This window comes from Rousettus aegyptiacus, unplaced genomic scaffold, assembly GCF_014176215.1.
Source record: "Rousettus aegyptiacus isolate mRouAeg1 unplaced genomic scaffold, mRouAeg1.p scaffold_m13_p_9, whole genome shotgun sequence".
NCBI classification, from domain to species: Eukaryota; Metazoa; Chordata; class Mammalia; order Chiroptera; family Pteropodidae; genus Rousettus; species Rousettus aegyptiacus.
In genome coordinates this window covers 31094184-31114590 of record NW_023416312.1, presented here as the reverse complement: position 1 = coordinate 31114590, position 20407 = coordinate 31094184, and the positions used below count along the sequence as shown (strand labels likewise).

Sequence of the window (20407 nt, the reverse complement as noted above, 5' to 3'; positions counted from 1 at the left end):
TTCATTTGTTTAGTCTTCCATTCAACAAATACAAATTGTATGCCAGACAGTCTACATATATTAATTTATTTAATGTGCATAAAACCCTTATGAGGTAGATATTATTATTATGAGCATTTTACAGATGACAGCACTGAAGTTCAGTGAGAAACATGCTCAAGGTCAAAGGTATAGTAAGTGGCACACAGAGTAGACAGTGCAATGGATGGAAGGTGGGGCCATGCCTGGCATGTTTGAGGAAGAGCAAGAAGGCAAACATGTCTTCAATGATGATGAGGTAAATGATGAATATGAAGTGAGGAAGTAACTCATGGCTTTGGCCTTAATAATGAGGCATTTCTCAAAAGCTAAACTTTAGGCTCAAGCAGAATCAGGACTGTCCTGTTCTGAACAGGTAACCTGGAGCCAGTCTATGCATATCTGCAGTTTTATTATTCATTCTTTGTCATCTCCTCAAGATTCCTCAAGTACCTATTTATTTTATGACAGGTCTATGAAGTAAATGACAGAGACTATGGGATGAGTGATGGGGGCATCTGTAGGATGAGGTTTATCTGTGAGGTGAATGATGAGAATCTGTGGGGTGATAGGATATGCGGTGAGTGGTGGAAGATCTGCAGGGTAATCGCGGATCTGTGGAGATAGGGATATGTGAGATAAGCAATGAATTCTGCAAGGTGAGTTATAGGGAGTTTATAGAGTGATGAGAGGCCTATGGGGTAAATGATAGGGGGTCTGTGTGAGACATGATAGGTGGGGGACTATGGGGTGAGTCATAGGATTGTTGGGTATGTGATCAGAGGTCTGTTGGGGCAAGTGATGGGGTCTGTGGTGTGAGTGATTGAGGCCTGTGAGGTGAATGATGGGTGGTCTATGGAGCAAACGAAAGGCTGTTTGTGGGGAGAGTGATGGGTGCCTTAAAGGCTAATGATGGGGTCTGTGGGGTAAGTTTTGTGGGATTTCTGGGGTGAATGTTTGGGATCTTTAGGGTAGTGATGGATGAGTCTGGGGTCAGTGAGTGATAGAGGTCTTTGGAGTAATCAGGGGTCTGTGAGGTGAGGGATGGGGTATCTGTGAGGTGCCTGATCAGGAGACAAGGGGCTGAATAAACTGAAGAACTTGAAGATTTGGAAAATTCTCAGCCTGTCCACATTGCAAAAAACAGGAAAGTGTGTTCTGGAGAGAACACCAGGAATGTGGGTGGAAGATGACTCCTTAAAAGAGATTACGGGTGTAACTTATGGATATTATCAGCTACCATGGGAATCTATGGGGTTAGTGATAGGAGTTTGTGAGGTCATAGACTGAAGGTTTATGTGAGGCAGATGGGGGTCTATGGCTGAGAGAATGGTAGTCTGTAGAATGAGTGAGTGATGGAGGGGGTCTGTGGGGTCAGTCATGAGGCATCTCTGGGGTTAGTAATTAAAGATTTCTCAGTGATAGGGTCAAGACCTTTTATTTATTGATTTTAAAAACTGTGGCCACCATGTACCTCCTAGGTTCTCTTAGACTTTTGTTTCAATAGCTCCTGGCAGTAGCTCCACACTCCTTTCTTCCCCCAGTCTCTGGTCCTTTTGGTGCCAACCCACCAGCCTGAGTCTGACAGATCAATTTGCTTTGTCCCTCTAACCTGTGGAAGCAAGGACTGGACTCTTCTGGTAGATGGAGAGCTCATTACCAGCCAATGTTCCAGCCCAGTCCATCACTCATTAGTTCTGTTTGCTTTTGGCTTTTGTGGCTTTGGAATCCAGCAGGCTCTGGGCATAGGTGAGCTGCTTCACAGAATCAAGCACAAGGATTCCGGGCAGCACCAGCCACAGAGCGTTCATGAAGACAAAGTAAAACCAGAAATAGAGTGGGTGACCCAGCTCTCCATGTTGGAATCCATCACGGTGTTCCGTCAGGAAGTAGAGCACATCCCCATAGATCTGACCTGTGGGAGGAAGAAAAGGAAGGGAGAAACCTTGTGAGGAGGAGCTAATCCAAAGCATTTTCCAAGTCATCATTTAAGGTCTCAGTGCTCAGGATTCCCAAATTCAGAGGGCTAAGAATTCTGGAATCACACAGCTGAAAAGTTGAGAAAATCAGAAAGATGAGAATTTCAGAAATCAGAAGCTGAGAATTTCGGAACTCAGTAGAGTTCATTCATAACTCTTGAATTTAAGAAAGCTCAAAATCCTTTAATTCAAGATAGCTCAGGGTTCTAGGACTAAAGAGAACTCTCATTTCTAGAACTAAAGAAAGCTAACAATATAAGAACACACGAGGACTGAACTTCGGATAAAGAGGGCTCAAAATCCTGAGCCTGGAGGACCAAGGGGCTTTCCAACATCATGGGTCACCTCATGTAACCTTCACAGACTTTGTGATGGAGGAGAAGAAACAAATACTCCCAGCTTGAGAACACGGGCTGAGAGGGGCATGACTGTTCCAGAACTTCAGGGAGTTTGTCTTTCAGTCTTATTCAGCCTTGGATGGGTGCAATTGAGAGATCCCACCCACACAGATGCCCCTGTGTCTGTGGAGTCCACATTAATCCCTCCAGCACCAAGTGTTGGCTTTCTCCTCACCCACAGAGACCACAAGCTGTAGGACAAAGCGGAGGGGCTGCTGGCGGAGAAAGGCGATCACTATCCAAATGCTGAGTGGTCCCCACAGGCAAGCCGTGATAGTCTCCATGCATATTGTGAAGTTGTCATTTCTGTGGAAGAAAGGATGGGGGTACACTGGTAACACTGTGTTCTACCCACAGGGCACCCTGTTAATGCTCCCTGACTCACCACCACCCTAACCAATGTAGGTCTCCCTTGATAGCGGCAAACACTTACAGGATATATCGGCTGTCTCCTTTGGCATACTCTTTCCCTGATAAAGATAAGAGACAAACATGAAGAATAAAGACAGGAAAAGGAACTAAGACTTGTAAGAGCTGAAGCCCCATGTAATCAGGCAGGTTTTATAACCCTTCTATGCCTCAGTTTCCACATCTGATATGCGGTGACTGTTTGGATTCTAGAGTTAATATATGTATACAAGATAATGTGTGCAAACCTGACAGAACAGTGTTTCTGTGACTTTCTGGTATTCAATAAATATTTATAGAATAAAAATGGAGGCAGGTGTAGATTATAGAGAGATTGAAGTAGCCAATAAGCGGGGGGAGAGACAGAGACAGAGACAGAGAGACAGAGAGCACGAAGGTGAATAGAGGAGTGAATGAAAGAGTAAGCAGAGAATCAGTATGAAAAAGGCAGCTCACATAATGTAAAAATTGGCAGATTAGAATAGGTTCTTCACCAAAGTGGATTTCCAAATGGTCAATACGCACATGAAAGGTGCTCAAACTTTAATTGTTAAGGGAAAGCAAATGACAACCCCATAATGAAATGTCACTCATATCCACTAGAAGGACTAAAATTTAAGAAATACTTGACCATATCAAGTGTCAGTGAGAATGTGGAAAAACTATGGCTCTGATATACTGCTGGTGGGAATATAAAATGGTGCAGCCATTTTTGAAAAGTTTGGCAGTTTTCCATAAAGTTAAACACACATATGACCCAGCTAGCCATTCTACTCCTTTGTATTTACCCAAAAGAAATGAAAACAGATCTCTACACAAAAACTTGTATAACAATACTCATAGCACCTTTATTCATCAGGAGTGTTTCTTGTAACAGCAAAATATTGGGAGAAATGCCCATCAATACTGGACAAATCAAATAATTCTGTAACATCTATGCTTTGAAAGCTCTTTATGAACTGATGAGGAGTGGTCTCATTTTAAAAAGTAAAGTTCAGTAGTATATATAGCATTTTAGCATTTACTGGCACAAAAGGGAAAAATAAAAACTGACGATGATGATAAACAGTTACATGGCATCTACTGTCTGCCAAACACTGTTCTAAGTGCCTTATATGTATTTAGGTATTACTATTATCCCTCTTCTATAATTGGACAAACTGAGCCTTATGTGTGTAATTTATGGGTAAATTAATTCTGAAAGGAAACAAGCGATTATTAATAATTGGGGAAACTTGGTAGACAGAGGGTAGAATTTCACTGCATACCTCTTTAAATGATTTGGTTTTTGACCCATGTGAATATATATGCGACAAGTTAAACAAAATTTTAAAATACATTAATAGAAGAGTTGGTGGGTGGGTAAACATCTAAGCCAATCCCTGCCCAGAAAATTCCCTCCCACAGCACATGAAAGAACTCAAGACTCACAGAGTTGGGACAGGAAGGCTTGGTCTCCAAGAAGGTCCTCGTGGTAGAGGGTGAACCAGCCCTCAATCACCATGTGAATGAACCCACACACTGCAAACCAGCACAGGGAGAGTCGCCGCCAAGTCCCCAGTGGAATGACTGCAGCATGTCCAGACAACAGCCACGTGGTCACAACTAAGACACTAGAGACAGAGAAGAGGCCAGCCAGGAGATGCCAGGTAGGGCAGTCATTAGGCACAAAATTGTCCAGTCTCAGGTGCCGAGGCCAGTATGGGTGCAAGGGGCTAGCATTGGTGGCCATGTCTCTGTAGGCTGACGGCTGTGTGTGGATAAGTAGAAAAGAGAAAAAAGGAAGAGAAAAATCTGAATAGAAAGCACAGAATGAGAGCATAAAATCAAATTTGAATGGTTATATAAGAAATGGAAATGGACTAAATTTTTCAGTTTACAGACTTGTAAAACTGGATTAAAAACAATCTATATGCTGTTTTAAAATCATGGCTATAAGGCCTTAATACTGAAAACTTGTTCCTTTAGGAGCCACATGATATGGTAGACACAGGAACCAGACCAGGTTCCTGCCCTCAGGGGTCAGGGTCAGCTTTAGAAGACACAGGAACCGGACCTGGTCCCCAACCTCATTGGTCATCCTCTGTGAGGGAGACACAGGAACCAGGCCTGGTCCCCGCCCTCAGGGGTCACAGTCTGGTGTAGAAGAGACTGCAAATAGTTTGGGTCCCATTGCAGGGGTGTCTTGCATTGTTCAACGGAGAGCTATTCCCTCCCTCTAGTCCTGGAAACTTCAGGACAGAAGAGAGAAGACTAATGAGAACCACGACCCTCAGATTCAGTATGTGGAAAGCCAAACGCTTCCTACAATACTGCCAAAATAAAATACAGAGGCGAGTGGAAGACACAGATTTAGCGCGCGCGGAGCTTAAAGAGGAAAAGGAGGTCAAATTACAGAGACCACCAATCAGAACTATAACCTTCTAATCCACCTGCCCAATGAGGAGCCTCTTCTGTAGTCTGGACAACCACGCGGTAGCCGAGGGTGGGTGGGGGTCTCGCGCAGGCGCGTGCGGGGTGTGGCAGTGCAGCGAGGTGGCGGGGGCCGTGAATCGCGCAGGCGCGCCGAGGGCCGGCCGTTTAGCTCCAGAGCTAGGGGATAGAGTGGGAGGCCAGGCGGAGGGCACTCACCTAGCGGCGCGGTCACAGCGGCCTCTCCCACAGGGTCCTGGCTTTGTTGAGGCTGGCCCGGTGGGTCCGTAACAGCTCTAGTTCAGACCTAACCCCATACAGCTTCCTCGTCTTAAGGGGTGGGAAGGCCAGTACTGCTCCTAACCAATAGGAGCTCTCTCTGTGCCGCCGCTCCTGCTCCCCACGCGTGGTGCCATTTTCGCTATTGGCTGAGCCGAGTCAGGAGGTGGGTGAAGGCTGGGCCTTCCGACGTTGGTGGGCGTTTTCGGGCCCGAAGCCAACCTGCGGCGAGTCTTGGCTTCAATTTCTCTATCCCTTTATCAGTCAGTCATATTGGAGATCGGGTATTCTACAAGCATCCTTCTTGTCTGCTGTTGAATCAGCATTGCGTTGTGTCTTTTCATCTTTGCCCTAGTTTTCTAAGCAGAGCAACTAATCAGCATCCAGACCAACCTTTAATCCTAATGCCCTAATGCGCAAGGGAATTTAATACTAAGGTTACATCCTGTATACTGCGCCTCCACCTTCTCTACCCCAGCACTCAGAATTCCCCAGAGATCACCCTCACCTCTCCCGACTTCAAGTCAGATGAATCGATCAAAACCCAGACCTCTTAACCTTGCTGGCTAATTGGCATGGAGACCCTCAATCTCCCTTTGCTAACTCTAAAGAGCCAATCAGAACTCTGCAACTCTAAGCCAGTGGCCACCAAGAACGCACAGTCAGAATCCAGACCCATCCCAGACCTATCCAATTAACAACTCACAACCCTCAGTCTTAAGGACCAGTATGTAATCAACTCTTGCTTCTCCCACTCCTCTCCCATCCCAGAGCAACCAATCAGAATGGATTCTCTTGGTTTTCCAGCCAATTATTATCAGGCCTCCCCGATATTTAACTATCCAACCTGTTCTGGTCCCGCTAAATCAAGCGGTACCACCTCGGGCTCATCATCCAATCATGAACAATAATAAATTAATTTTGATCAAATCACAACCTGCTCCCTCTTCATGGTTTCCAGCTTCCAAACCTTTATGCATGCTGTGCCCCCTTCCTCACTCACATCTATTCCCCACTGAGCAGTGAAGAAAGAGCCTTTTGTATCTTTCCTACTTTTATTTGACAATAACAAACTATATAAAAAGGGAGAAGGAAGGTGGGGAGGCCCTGTATCTCCCTCTCTCTGCTTCCCCAAGTGTCCCTCACCCCTAAGCCCTAGCAGGGACCACCTCCTACCCCCTTGTGGTGGGACGAGGATCGACAAGCATGGAAATGGGATGTGTGTGTATGTATGTATGTATGTATGTATGTATGTATGTATGTATGTATGTATATGTGTGTATAGTGGTGTTGGGGGATCAAGGATGGAGAGGAGTCAAGAATAAGAGGGCTTTCCCTCATCCTCCATCAGAGCTGGCACCCTGAGAAGGGGTCTTGAGGGAGCTGTGAGGGTCCACGGATGTGCCTCAGCCTATGAGACGGTAGAAGATCCAGCATCCAAAAGTGACCCAGTGACTGGCCCAGCTGAGCTCTGACCACTTGTGGACAGTATATGCCATGCCATAGCCCTGTGGGAGAAAAAGAAGTGATGGTCCCACTCAGCAAGAACAAAGAAGCTCTCAGGAAAACCCATCCTTAGCTCAAGGCCATTTTTGTGACTCCATGGTAGTCCTAGGTGAGATCCCAGAGGAGATAGTGGGTAAATACAAAAAGTAAGCAGATTTAGGTTTTTTCTTTTGTTTTTCTTTCCTTAAATATAATTAAAAAATAAGACAAGGCAATCCCACTCTCTGACCTGTACTCTTCCTTATATGTAAAGAGCTCCTAGAAATTGATTTTTTAAAAAGACAAAAATTGGCCAAGGAGGCAAGTAGGTCATTCTCAGTAAAGGAGAAAAACGAATAGCTCTTAAACATATGTCCTCAATCGTAATTTTCCTCCTTTCAAATTGGTGAACACATTCAGTGTCTGAGAGCCACTCCGTTGTGGGGTGACAGGCAGGTTCACACGCTGCAGGTAGGAGGGCAAAAAGGTAAATTCCCCATTCTGACTATCAAGGATAGATCCTACAGTTATGTCTGCACCTGTGTGAATCCACATGGGTATGAGGGTGTTACTTGTTTCAGCATCATTTGCAATAGGAAAGGACTAGAAATCACCTGGGTATCCACTGATAAGGGACAAACTACACTGTGTTACATCCTCACAATGGAAAAAATGAGTGAGGGTACTCTGTATACTAATATGGAAGATTTTCAAATATTATTATGTGGAAAAAGGAACATGTAGAACAATGTCATTCATGAGATACCTTTAGGGTAAAAGCCAGGGGGAGGGAATAAAAATTTTTTTTTTAATTTTACCTATTATGCTTAAAATTTAGAAGGATATTTTAATAAAATGAGCAAAAATGGTTTCCTGTAAGAGGGCAGTGGTAGATGGTAGGAGCAAGACTTTCCCCTGAATATCTTGAATACTGTTTTGTTTTTTGAACCATGGGATACACATTAACTATCTTTAAATGTTTTAATTAAAATAAGATAAAAAATTTATTTAAAAAGAAGCAAAACCAAGATTTTGCACACTCAACCTAAATCAAAATTAAAAATTGGTTTTAATGATGAAAATAATATAAAATAAATTTTTATTTTTAATTAACAAAAATTTAGCTAAAAGATAAGCAATACCTGGACCCTGCAAGAGTCATATAAATGAATATTATTTTTAAAATTGTTTTTCATTAAAAAAGGAGTAGAATCTGGAATGTGCATATTTCGCATGAATAAAAATAGTATAGACACTTTAATGTACATTTTAAAAGTAAAATCCAGAGCTTGCACACTCAACCTGAGTAAAAATATTTTTTAAAAAATAAGAAAGAAATCTTGTAAATTCTACCTAAACAAAAATATGATGAAATGATTAATTTAAAAAAGTAAAGCCTGTATTTTACACTCCATCTCTATAAAATAAATTTTATAAGTAAAAAAAAACATTTTGCACACTTTATCCAAATGAAAGACCCAACAGTGTGAATCAACCAGAGGGACAACGGGAAAGAAGGATAGAGGAGCACTGGCTACACAAGCTAGAGACATACCACAGGGTCCTCATTGCCTCAGCCTCCCCCCACTACTTTGCCCTCACGGTTCTCATGAGCAGGTGGCACATCCCTGGGTACCCCCAGCCCAGGGCCCCACCTCACCTGCTCCTCTGTGGTATCATCCACATCGACATCGAACAGAGAGCCCAGGTAGGCCAGGTGGAAGATGGCCAGGGCCCCAAAGAGCAGGTTTAAGGCTCGCACCCCCAGGCCCTGTGGGGGGGACAGATAGATATGCTTGGCAGCTGGACGTATTTACTGTCTCCCAGTTTCACCTGGGCAGAGGAGCTCAGGGAGATGCATAAAGTGCAGTGGATCTCAGGAACGAGGCTGTTTAGGGTACCCCCTGGGGTAGGAAATAGATGGTCAGATCCTTCTATGGGAGATCAATGGTTATCCAGGGATGAGGGTACCATCCAGCTAGGGGAGAAGGGGAGATACGAGTATTCAGGCAGAGGACAAAGAATGGTGGGGCACTGAGTCGGGGCTTTATGGTGATAAATATCAGTTGTCAGAGGTTGTCCATACTTCTTATTGCAAACGAAATGAAAACAAACAAAGCAAATCCCCACCATGACATACAGGGCCCGCCACTCTCCCCTTTGCTCACTCTGCTCAAGCCACACTGTCCTCTTCACTGTTCCTCAAATATTCCAGGCCCTCTTCCATCTCAGGGCCTTTACACTGGTTCTTCCCTTTGCCTGGAATGCTTCTGTCCCTTACATCCTTCAGTTAAAGAACTCAAAAGGTACCTCCCTGTTTAAAATTGAATCCATTCACCTCCTAATATTTCCCCTCCCCTTTCCCTTATGTATTTCCTCCTTAGCATTAATCACAATCCAACAAACTATTATACTTTACTGACTTAGTTTTTATTTACTGTCTCCCCCTTTAAAATGTTTGTCCCAAAGGGCTGGGACTTTGGTCTGTTTTGTTTACCACTCTGTCTTCAGTACCTGAAACAGTGTCTGATATCAGCAGGTGCTGCTCAATAAATATTTACTGGGGACATGAATGCCAGGTGTGTATACAACAGCTGCTAGATAAATGTTTGTTAGAGAGACAGATGCCAGTGGACAGAGCTGTGGTTACATGGATGGCTCAGGCACCGGAAGAGGAAGCTGGGCACCCTGAGATACATATTAGATGGAGACAAAAGTAACATTTTTGAGGGTGAGTGTAGGGTGTAAGGTTGCCCAGGCTGAACCCTCACCAAGCGATACTGGTGTGAACAGTCTGGTGGGCACCGTTTTGACAAGACGCAGGCACTGAGGATCCGAGCCAGGCGCTTCCGGAGGACTGGGGTAGATGCAGGGAGGTAAGGGGGTCAGGTTAGCTTCAGGGGCCAGTGGTTCCAGCCACCCCCACCCCCGCCCCTGCCCCTGCCAACCTTCCACCCAGTCTGCTGGGCTGGGCTCTCCACTTACCATGCTCCACATAAGTGATAAATGCCAGAGACAGCAGCACCGCAGCCAGGTGGAAGCTGAAGCCCTGGCGGGAGTGGGGAGGGCAGGGGAAAGGCACAATGAGGTGAGTAAAGAAGAGGCCCTGCCACCTCCACCCAGCTTCCACCCTGATCCTGCTCCACCCTGCTCACATGCAGGAGGGCACTGGCTGCATAGGTGACCAGCACGGCTGAGAAGGTCCCCAGGTGGAGAGCATTCTTGAAAACATCTGGAGGGGGGAGATGTGGGTCAAGAGTCTCCCAAGACACCCTCTGCCCTTGCTGGGGGGCCACAGGGAAGGGTGAGGATACCTACAACCTGCTGGAACCCCCAGGATAAAGTCTTCATAATGGCTTCAAGCTTTCCTTCCATCTTGCTCCTCCCAAGTCTCCCCAAGTTCAGCCAATGTCCACTCAACCCTTCCAGTTCCTCAGGGCAAAAACCCCAGAATCACTTTGATCTGCCCTCCCCGCAATGCTACAACCAAACTTAGCCAATGCTGTCAGTTCCACCATCAGAATTTATCTAGAATTAGGCCTCTCCTTTCCATGTCCACTACCATTGCTACCATCACTGGCCTGAACTACTGCAGCTGCCCTCGCCCCCTCCCTATCTGTCCTCATAGCAGCCAGAAGGTCCTGTTGCAACCCAAGTCAGCCCAAGGTCATCCTCCACTCAGAGCCCTGCTATGGCTCTAGCTCTCAGAGAAAAACCAGTCCTCCTCATGGCCAATGAGGCTCTATAGGACTAGGCCCCTGTCTCCTCTCCAACTTCACCTCCCGCCACTGGCCCCCTCACTCTTTGCTCCTGCTGAACTGGTCTCTTCAAATGTGCAAGGCACACCCTTGCCTCGGGGCCTTTGCATTAGCTGTTCCTACTATCTGTTATACTCCTCCCTGACATATTCAGATTGCTTTCCCTCTCATTTTTCAAATGTCACCTACTCCATGGGACTTGCCCTGGCTAATTTATTTAAAATCACAACCTCTCGCCCCCATTGCCAACACTCCCAGATCATGTTTTCCTGCTTTATATTTTACAATAGCACTTATCACCACCTGAACTATTGTGTATTTTTTCTCTTATCTGCTCCACCCTCAAAAATGCCACGAGGGCAGGGATTTGGTTTTGGTCCCTGCAGTATCTTCAGTGCCTAGCATGTAGTAGATTCTCAGTAAATATTTGTTGTATGAAGGTATGAAAGAATGACTGTAGGGCCTGAGGAGTGCTGACTTGGTGACTCACAGTTATTTAGCCAATAAGACATAGGCAGGTTCCAGCTTGTGACAACCTCCACCATGGACCGAGGCAGCTCGACATTCAGTGGCTTGGACACCGTCAGGTCCCTGTGGGCAGAAGAGATGCAAATTTATCTGAGATCTCTATCTGTCTGACTGCCATACTTTTGTCTTGGCAGTTTCCTCTCCTGGAGCACCCCCCCTCCTCCCTGCATGTCCTTTAGGCAGCACCCTGTGGGAGAGGAGCCCCCCCCAGCCCTCCCCACCATTCCAGGTGGTCCTTCTCCTCGGTGAAGCCAGCCCCCGCCAGTGTGGCTGTGGCCTCGGACAGGAAGCCCACAAAATAGTTGCTGAAGTGGAAGGAGACAGCACTCTCGTAGGCTCGCAGCCACCTGGGGAGAAAGGAGCAGCGGGGAGAGGCATCATTCCCAGGGGCCAGCATGACACCCCATCATGTGTCAGCATCCCTGGCCCCACTCTGTAGACTCACCTTACCATGGTGCCCCTAAGGCCCCCGGGGATCAGGAAGGCAGCAGAGAAGAAAGGAAAGAGAGTCAGAGAGGCCTAGGAAGCTGGCCTGAATTGTTCACAGACAAGACAGAAACATGGTGGCAAAAAGGTGCAGTATGATAGTAACACACATACATACATACACTGTTGGTTAGTTTCATGGGGCTCAAATGGATGTGTGAGTTGCCCTACAATATAACACGGTTCTGCAATCTCATACCACCAGACATCCAGACCCAGCCACTGTCAGAGGCCCAATCTCACAGCCCTATACCTTGCCACAGCCAAGTGGCCAGACAGAAATACTATCAGACTCCCAGCCTCACAGCTCTCTAACCTGACTCAGTGACCATAAGACATACAAAAGTCCTTTAGTTAGGCACGAAGACCATTAAGCACCCTGCTATGCACACATACACAATTCTACACTCAAGATAGTCATCCCGTCAGTTATACAATAGACATTGTATAATGTCAAAAATAGGCAGAGTCCTACACTGGAAAAAGTGTTGGTTCTGGAATCAGGCCTGGGATTAATGCCTGGCTGCTTAGCGGGGCAATACTGGGCAAGTTACTTCACATTCCAGAGCCTCGTTCAGCATCAGATGCAATCAGTGGCCAGTGAATGGGGAGGGAGTCATACGATCAAATAGCCGGATGAAATCTTACAGTCACACCAGAGGCCTATGGTCAGTCCTGCCGCCGGGCATAGGCACACACACAGTCCGTCATGACTCCTAAGCTAGACAACATCACACAGCCAGAGAAGGCAGATCCACAGGCAGAATCCATCACAGACAGACACACAAACATGCTACAATCAGACCCATTCCAAGCCAGAGTTATAGACAAGCTAGACTTACCTTACCCAATGACAGCCACACACCTCATTGTTGACAATGGCACAGCCAGACAGCCAGAACTCCAGTCCCACACAGGGAGTCAGTGGCTGATAGGCAAACAACCCATACACACCCCTAGTCAGAGTCACAGACAGGTCAGCATCACCAACCAACATATACTTGTCACTCCCCCTTGCAGTTATGTAACTTGTTTCTAATGGTGAAACAGTGGAACAGATGAACAGCCATACATGGTATGTGTCAGAGTGTCACTCATACATGGAATCACGGAGCCAATTTGGCCAGACAACAGCCATAGACAGACAGTCTCTGTCCAGTCACGGGCTAGGTGGTCATATGGTCTCAGACTCAATAGAACCAATCGGTCACAGACTGTGCCCCCACCCTTAGTTAGCCCACTCGCCCTCAGCACCTGCCCTCATTTACCTGGCTTTGCGTTTCTTGCTGTAGTAACAGAAGACAGACAGAAGCATTAAGAGACAGGCTTAGAGCTGGGGAAACCCCAGGTCCCTACCCAACCCGCTCACTGCTGGGTAGAGGCCTCAAAGGCCATGCTCACTTGCGAAGGAGGCGGTCACCATCAAGGGGGATGAAGTATGGGAAGAGGTAAGGGCCCACACAGGTGGACAGCACAAGGCACAGCAGGGCCAGCGCCAGGCTCCGGGCCACCTTCTGCAGCCATCGGCGGCTCTGTGGGGATCAAGGCTCCATGAACACTGCCCTGTGGTGGCTCCCACAATCCCTGCCCTCCTGTCCACCCAGGACCTCACCAGTGGGCGACCTTGGACAGCCTGTAGGTAGCTGTGGAAGGATATCCAGGGCCCAAAGACGATGGTGCCCACGAAGTAGAGGTAGCCCATGAACTCCACAGGCGAGGGTACTGCGCCCACCTCGCCCCGGTCCAAGTCGAAGCCCAGAGACACCGCCTTCATGGCCACGATCATCTGGGCCCCTATGTGTGGTGCCCATGGTCAAGTGGATGGGCAGAGAGCAGGTCAGCATGGGGGGATAGGGAGCACCAGGCAAGGGGTGGTAGAAAAAGAGAAGTACAAGGATGGACAGGTGGGCATGGGGTCAGACAGGCGGGTGAACCCAGGACTGGAAGATACCTTTATTCATGAGTCAGGCATGTACACAAGATGAGAAAGACAGATAGAGGAGTGATGGAAGGCATGGTAGAGAGAGACACAGATATAAAGGGAATCTGAGGCCAGTAGGGTGGGCATATGAAGGAGAAAAGTGGGGAAGGAAAGACAGTATTGGGGGAGTTAGGAGAGGTGGAATAGGGCAGGAGGGCTGGAGCAGGTCAGAGGGCCAGGGCTGCCTACCTCGCATCTTGTGCCATGTTACGGTGTCCACCATGTGCATCTCACTAAGGAAAAAAGGTGATGGTCTTGGCCTCATGACTCCCATGGCCTCAGAGACCACAAAAGGGGGAAGTCAGGGTTCAGAGAGGGTTATATCTTCCCCTGTCCTGCACAACCAAATGGAGGAATAATTCTATAGGACTCCCTCCTCCAGGGGGAGCCCAAGCCCAGCCTGTCCTGTACAGCCTTCAGAAAGAATAAGTTTCTTACATTCCCTCCTCCAGGAACACCTCACGCCCTCCCTGTACTGGACACCTTCACAAGGAGCAGCCTAGGGGCTCAGCTGCCCTTCTGCTGATAGTCTTGGAATGAGGGCTCATACTCATACCCCATGAGTAGGTAGATGAGGATGGTGACAGAAAGGAAGACACCGCGATGGGAGGAATGTCGGCAGAGGAACAGCACGAGGTAGCACAGGAGGCTGAGCAGTACGACCCAAACCATGTGCAACTGGAAGAAGTGGTAGAGGCTGAAGAACCCTCCTGCCACGGTGCTTGCATGCTTCAGGTAGGATGGCAACCCTTCAGATGAAAGAAAACAAGAAAAGAAAGTTGGGCGGGCTGGTAGGAAGAAAGGGCAACCTGGGCAGAGGGCACAGCCTGGACAAAAGCCTAGAGTTTGGAATGTGGTGGGATTGCAGGGGGCCCAAAACAGGTGTTGGAGAGCTGGAGAGGTGGCAGGGTCTGGGTTTAAAGAAAAGAAACATCCATAAAGGACATTCAGGGGAAATTTGAGCATCAACTATATTGGATAATATTATTGCATCCAGATTAAATTTCTTGAGGGGTGATGGTTGAGGCTGTGGTTGTTGAGGAAGATGTCCTTGTTCTTGGGGGATACACACTGAAGGATTTGGGATGAAATGTCAGCAGGTTATTCAAGTGATTCAGGAAGATCATACCTGATAGACAGATAGAGAGAATTGGCTAATATGGGAAGATGTCGACGGTTGGAGAATCTGGTAATGTGTATATGGGTGTTCATTGTACTATTCTTTCAACTTTTTGGTAACTGAAATATTTCAAAATGATAAACCTGGGAAAAAATAAATCATCCATTTAAAATAAAAGAAAAAGATGAAAGAAAGTGTAGAACCTTTGAATCTCAGATTTCCAAAATTCTCGGTATCCTTTGGAGACCTTGGGAACTTGGAATCTTATCATTTGCATATAGGCTCGCTGTAATTGTAGAAACATTCCACAGTCCTAGAATCTGGAAATCTTACTATGCCCTGATTCTAGAAATCCAGAACGCCAGCATTTGGAAGCCCAGGATGTACAAATTTCAACTTGTCAGAATCCCCAAACCCTATAATGTGGTACTTTAGGATTCCACGCACCGCTGCCGCCACCGTCGCCGCCTCCTCCGGGCAGCCTTCCCCGCAGGCCGCAAGGCCGGGACCAGCTGCGGCTCCCAGGGCGGCGCGGCGAGCGGGCCCTTTAAATCCCGGGGAGGCCAGACTGAGCCACCAACTGTATGTATGTGGGGTGTCCTGGGTGCACACATACAGCCCCATGACACCAGCATTCCAGAATCTTATAACCTTGGGCTGTAGACATTTCAGGATCACTAGTTCCAAGAACCTTAGCTTTCCAGAAGCCCAGAACCCAGGAATACTGAAAGGCATGACCTGGCATGGCTGGATGTGGCTTGGCATGGTATGGCATGGTATAGCTGGGTGTAGTAGGACATGGTGTGGTGGAATGGTGCTTGGCCTGGTGGGATGTGGTGGGCTGGACATGTTGGTACCTGTCTTAACATGACTAGACATAAGACATGGCAGCATAAGGTGTGGCTTGGTATGGATGAACACAGCAGGTGTGATATGGACTGGTATGGTGGCACATTGTGTGGCAGGCACTTACCGAGCCTCCAGAGGAGGCGGCAGGCGAGGCAGATGGCAAGCAGCAGCCAGATCTGGTCAAGGCCCTGCTGAGCAGTAGGCAGGAGACAGCCCTGCAGCAGCTGCTGGAAAAATTCCTGGCGGCTGAAGGTGGCCATTGTGGCCCCCCACGGAAAGATGGACAGATGGATAGACCTGCCAAAGTGGGGACACAGAGCAGGTATGTCCATGGGGCAGGCAATGCTCAAGAGATGGACTTGAGCACTCATTTCAGTTTGGGGCTGTGCAACCCATGTAGAGACACGGTACTGGGGGACTGGGGGAGGGTGTGATTGTCAGGTACATCAGACTGAGCCACCAACTGTATGTATGTGGGGTGTCCTGGGTGCACACATACAGCCCCATGACCTGTGGTGAATGAAGGACCTGTGTCTCTTGTATGCAGTGACAAATCAGGGTCCAATGGAGATTGAATGATGTACATTCTAGGCCCGTATATCAAATAAGAGGGGGCTCTCTGGTTTCCAAGATAGTCGCTCTGTGTGGAGGGCAGAGAGGGAGATCCTGTGACACTTGGGGGCCGTGTGCATCTCTCCTTGTACGGATGTGGGGGGTGTCCTGTATCCCCCACGCACCCCATCTCACCCCAACTTGGCCTCTCCCGGCCACCAACAAAGCCCTGCTCAGGTACCGGGACTTCAGGGAGGTGGTGGTAGCAAGAGAGGGAGTCTGAAAGGTGATGGAGAAGGGACTCCAGGACACGCGCTGCAGACCCGTGCGGGGAGGCCGGCTCAGGATGGGAGCAGAGGAACCGCACGCGCACTCCTGCGACCTACCTGGCAGGAAGAAAGCCGCTGTCCCGGGGGCCGGGGACGCACCGCTGCCGCCACCGTCGCCGCCTCCTCCGGGCAGCCTTCCCCGCAGGCCGCAAGGCCGGGACCAGCTGCGGCTCCCAGGGCGGCGCGGCGAGCGGGCCCTTTAAATCCCGGGGAGGCCCGACCGGCCAAAGCGGCCAATGAGAGGGCAGGAGCAGGGCGGGGCTGGTGGAGGAGGAGGGGAGCGGGAGGATCCAGGGAAGGAGGAGCGGGAGGTTGAGAGGAGCGGGGTGGTGGGGGACGCCTGTGCGCACAACGTTAGTGCTCGCACCTTTCCGGTCCTGGGTGTTGTAGCCCCTGAACGTTCGCGTCCAGAGGTCTTCTGGCCATCCAAGGACAAACTTTTGAATCGTCCGATTCCTAATCCTTGGAAGCTGAGATGGGAAAGATGGGGGACAGAGGAGGGAAAGCCCATTCTCCACAACTGCTCACGCGCGCATGTCCTCTCGACACTGTTGTGTATCCCCGTTTCACAGAAGGGAAAATAAACCGCGGTCTCTCCTTCCCCATCCTTTCAGGGAACTAAAGGAACTTCCAACCTTCCCCACCCCCAGGGACGGGCCAGAAACATTTGTAAGTATTAATTGTGTCACCGAGGAGCACCAATTAGGCGTCTGTGCTTCCCGTAGGGACTCCTTGTGAGCCCTTGGCTTGTCATTGAGAACTGATTTGCCTGTTCAATTACTCACCCTGCATTGAGGGTGACCCCAGCAACTAGTGAGTTTTCCCTGTGAACTAGGAGGCTAGTACGGATGGATCATCGATCGACCAGGAGCATTTATGAAGCCCTTACAGTGTTCCCAACAATGGTTTATATTGGGATCTATTTGCACCAGTATTGAGGATTTATACTACACTTGCCGTCTGCTTCCCCTACGGAGCAGCGTCTGGGCACTCCATTCTGTCGCTAGGATAATATAGGGCCTATTTTTTCCAAAGGAGCATTTATTGCACATGTACTGCATGCCTAGCTATGATATAGAAGGGAAAGGGAAGCCTAGGTCAAGTTGGACTCCACTGTCATCTGAGGCGCTAAGAAAAACAGATTCTAATCAGATTAGTGCCTACCTGTATGGAGCTGAGGGAACACGCCCACTCACCTAGCTTCAGTGTTCCTTTCTGTTAAACGAAAGAGTGGGATTAGCAGTTCTTTGCTTGGAAATAGCCATGGCAATTGAAGAGAAATGTGTAAGTCTCCCCTCTTTAAAAAAATAACATGAAGTTAAATGAGTTTTAACTCAGAAATTAATATTCATGTATTACAAATGAAAAATATTGAACCCAGTAAGAATACATATAATGAATACAGGCCATAAATTTTATGAATTAGACTTCATTCTAATTTTTTTCTCAGGTTTAAAGCATACTCAAGTAGAGTCAGCAATGACCCACAGCACACGCCAAAAATATTTCCCTTAGTTGCAAGACGTGGCGTTTAAAACCAAGATCCTCACTATGTGCCACACTGAGCTTCACAGACTTGATTGTTTCTATCTAATCTTTCGATCTGTGTGATAAAGAACTGGTGTCTAGATTCTGTGACATAAAATAGACATTATGAATCAATTAGAAAAGGACAAACAATACACTAGAAAATGGACAGTGGATATGAATAGGTAATCCACAGCAGAAGACACTTGAAATGGCCAATATGTAATAACTTATGAAAAGATAACTCAATCTCTTTAGTTATCAGGGAAATGCAAAATTAAAACAACAATTAGATACATTTCACATCTACTAGGTATGGTGTTTCATATTTTGTCACAGGAGCTTAATAGAGAGTGGGCAGTCAATAAATATATATCAAATTTTATAGCCTTTGTGGTCATTCTGTGTTATGGTTTCTGGGATATTTTAAATGATCTCCCTATAATTAAAGAGATGAAAATTAAAAGTCAGCTCACATTTTTCATTTATTAGATTGGTAAAAAATTGCCAAGCCTCATAATAACATTTATCTATCATCTATCTGTCCATCCGTCCGTCTGTCTGTCTTTTCCTAACCTATTTGATAGTAGTTGCAGATGTGATGCCCTTTCAACTAAATAGTTAAGTATGAATTTCCTAACAAAAATTTCCAATATGTCCACATCCTCATCAACATTTGTTATTTGACTTTTTGATTCTAGCCATCCTAGTGGGTGTTCCAATAATGTCTCTCTGTAGGAAAAGGAAATCCTGGGTCATGAGATGCATTTTGTTATCAAGTCTTTTCAGTCTCTTTCAATGTGAGGATGTCTCAGTCTTCCCTTAACTTTCATGATCCTGATGTTTTCAAAGAGCCACAGGCCAGTTAGTTGGAAGAATGTCCTTTAATTTGGGTTTATCTGATATTTCCTCAGGGTTAGATTGCATTTTGGCAGGAATTCCACAGAAAAGTGACCTGTGTTCTTCTTAGTGTATCTGGAGGCACAAAGTATTGGTTAATTCCCACATTGTTGTTATTAGCTTTGATCATTTTATTAGGCGGTGTCTTCCAGGATTTTCCACTGTAAATGTACTATTTCCCTTTGTAATTAATAAGTATCTTGTAGGGACAAACTTTGAGACTATGAAACTCTTCTATTTTTCTTCAAACTTCTACTCACTATTTTAGAATCCATTGGTGATTGTTGCCTGAAGCAATTACTACTATGATGTTGGCCAAATAATGATTTTCTTTTATATGTATAGCTGGGATTTTACTGTAAGGAAGAACTTTCCCTTTTCCTCATGTATTTATTTATTTGTTTATTTATCAGTATGGGACTCATGGATTCTTCTTTTAATTCACAGGTTAAAGTCAGTTACTATCTTTATGTCTAAAAGTAGCTTAATCGAGATATAATTTACATATAGAATTCTCATGTGTTAGTTGTACAACACAATGGTAGTATGTTTATAGACTTGTGTAAAAATCACCACGACCTAATTTTAGGACATTTCAATCACCCAAACAAGAAACCTTGTGCCTATTAGCAGTCACTCCCCATTTACCCCTGACAGCTCTAGGTAATCACTAATCTCTTTCTGTCTACAAATTTGCTTATTCTGGACATTTCATATAAATGAAATTATGTGATATGTCATCTTCTGTGTCTTGTTTCTTTCGCTGAGCATAATGTTTTCTAAATTATGTTAAAATGTATATAACATAAAATTTACCATCCTAACCATTTTTAAGTGTATGGTTAGGTGGCAATAATATTATCATGCGATCAACACCACCATCCATCTCTAGAATTTTTTTTCATCTTCTCAAACTTAAACTCCATACCCATTAAACATCAAATACCCATTTCCCTTCCCCCAGCCCCAAGTAAACACCATTTTACTTTCCATTTCTATGAATTTGACTACTCTAAGCACCTTATATAAATGGACTCATACAGTATTTGCCCTTTTGTGACTGGCTTATTTCATTTACCATAATGCCCTCAAAGTTCATCCATGTTGTAGCATGTATCAGAATTTCCTTCCTTTTTCAGACAATAATATTTCATTGTATGTATATGCCATATTTTGTTTATCTGTTCATCCATTGGTGGCTACTTGGGTTTCTTCCACCTTTTGGCTATTGTGAGTAATGCTGCTATGAACATGGATATACAAATATGTCATTGAGTCTCTGCTTTCAATTATTTTGGGTATATAGCCAGAAATGGAATCGATGGATCATATGGTAATTCTATTTTTAATTTTTTGAGGAACCACCATACTCTTCCACAGTGGCTGTACTATTTTACA

General features: G+C 46.3%; 2 protein-coding genes across 6 annotated transcripts; both read right to left on the bottom strand.

Annotated features, from left to right (window-relative positions):
* Positions 1-1440: 1440 nt before the first annotated feature.
* LOC107515036 (EBP cholestenol delta-isomerase) lies at positions 1441-5591 on the bottom strand. Its single transcript, XM_016153364.2, has 5 exons — positions 5435-5591; positions 4235-4553; positions 2829-2865; positions 2571-2701; positions 1441-1933 (listed from the first exon to the last, which is right to left on the bottom strand). Exons 2-5 carry the CDS (start codon positions 4533-4535, stop codon positions 1710-1712), a joined length of 693 nt encoding a protein of 230 aa, XP_016008850.1. The 5' UTR covers positions 4536-4553; positions 5435-5591; the 3' UTR covers positions 1441-1709.
* Positions 5592-6544: 953 nt separating this feature from the next.
* On the bottom strand, positions 6545-16758 carry PORCN (porcupine O-acyltransferase). Of its 5 annotated transcripts, XM_016153361.2 has the most exons (15): positions 16640-16758; positions 15826-15998; positions 14289-14481; positions 13922-13965; positions 13364-13545; positions 13153-13283; positions 13020-13037; positions 11711-11725; positions 11487-11612; positions 11228-11328; positions 10135-10211; positions 9965-10028; positions 9751-9836; positions 8640-8750; positions 6545-7002 (listed from the first exon to the last, which is right to left on the bottom strand). In XM_016153361.2, exons 2-15 carry the CDS (start codon positions 15959-15961, stop codon positions 6901-6903), a joined length of 1386 nt encoding a protein of 461 aa, XP_016008847.1. In that variant the 5' UTR covers positions 15962-15998; positions 16640-16758; the 3' UTR covers positions 6545-6900. The 5 variants fall into 5 exon arrangements, with proteins under 5 accessions (XP_016008847.1, XP_036082929.1, XP_036082927.1 ...); XM_036227036.1 differs by lacking the exon at positions 10135-10211; XM_036227034.1 differs by lacking the exon at positions 11711-11725.
* Between the last annotated feature and the right edge of the window lie 3649 nt (positions 16759-20407).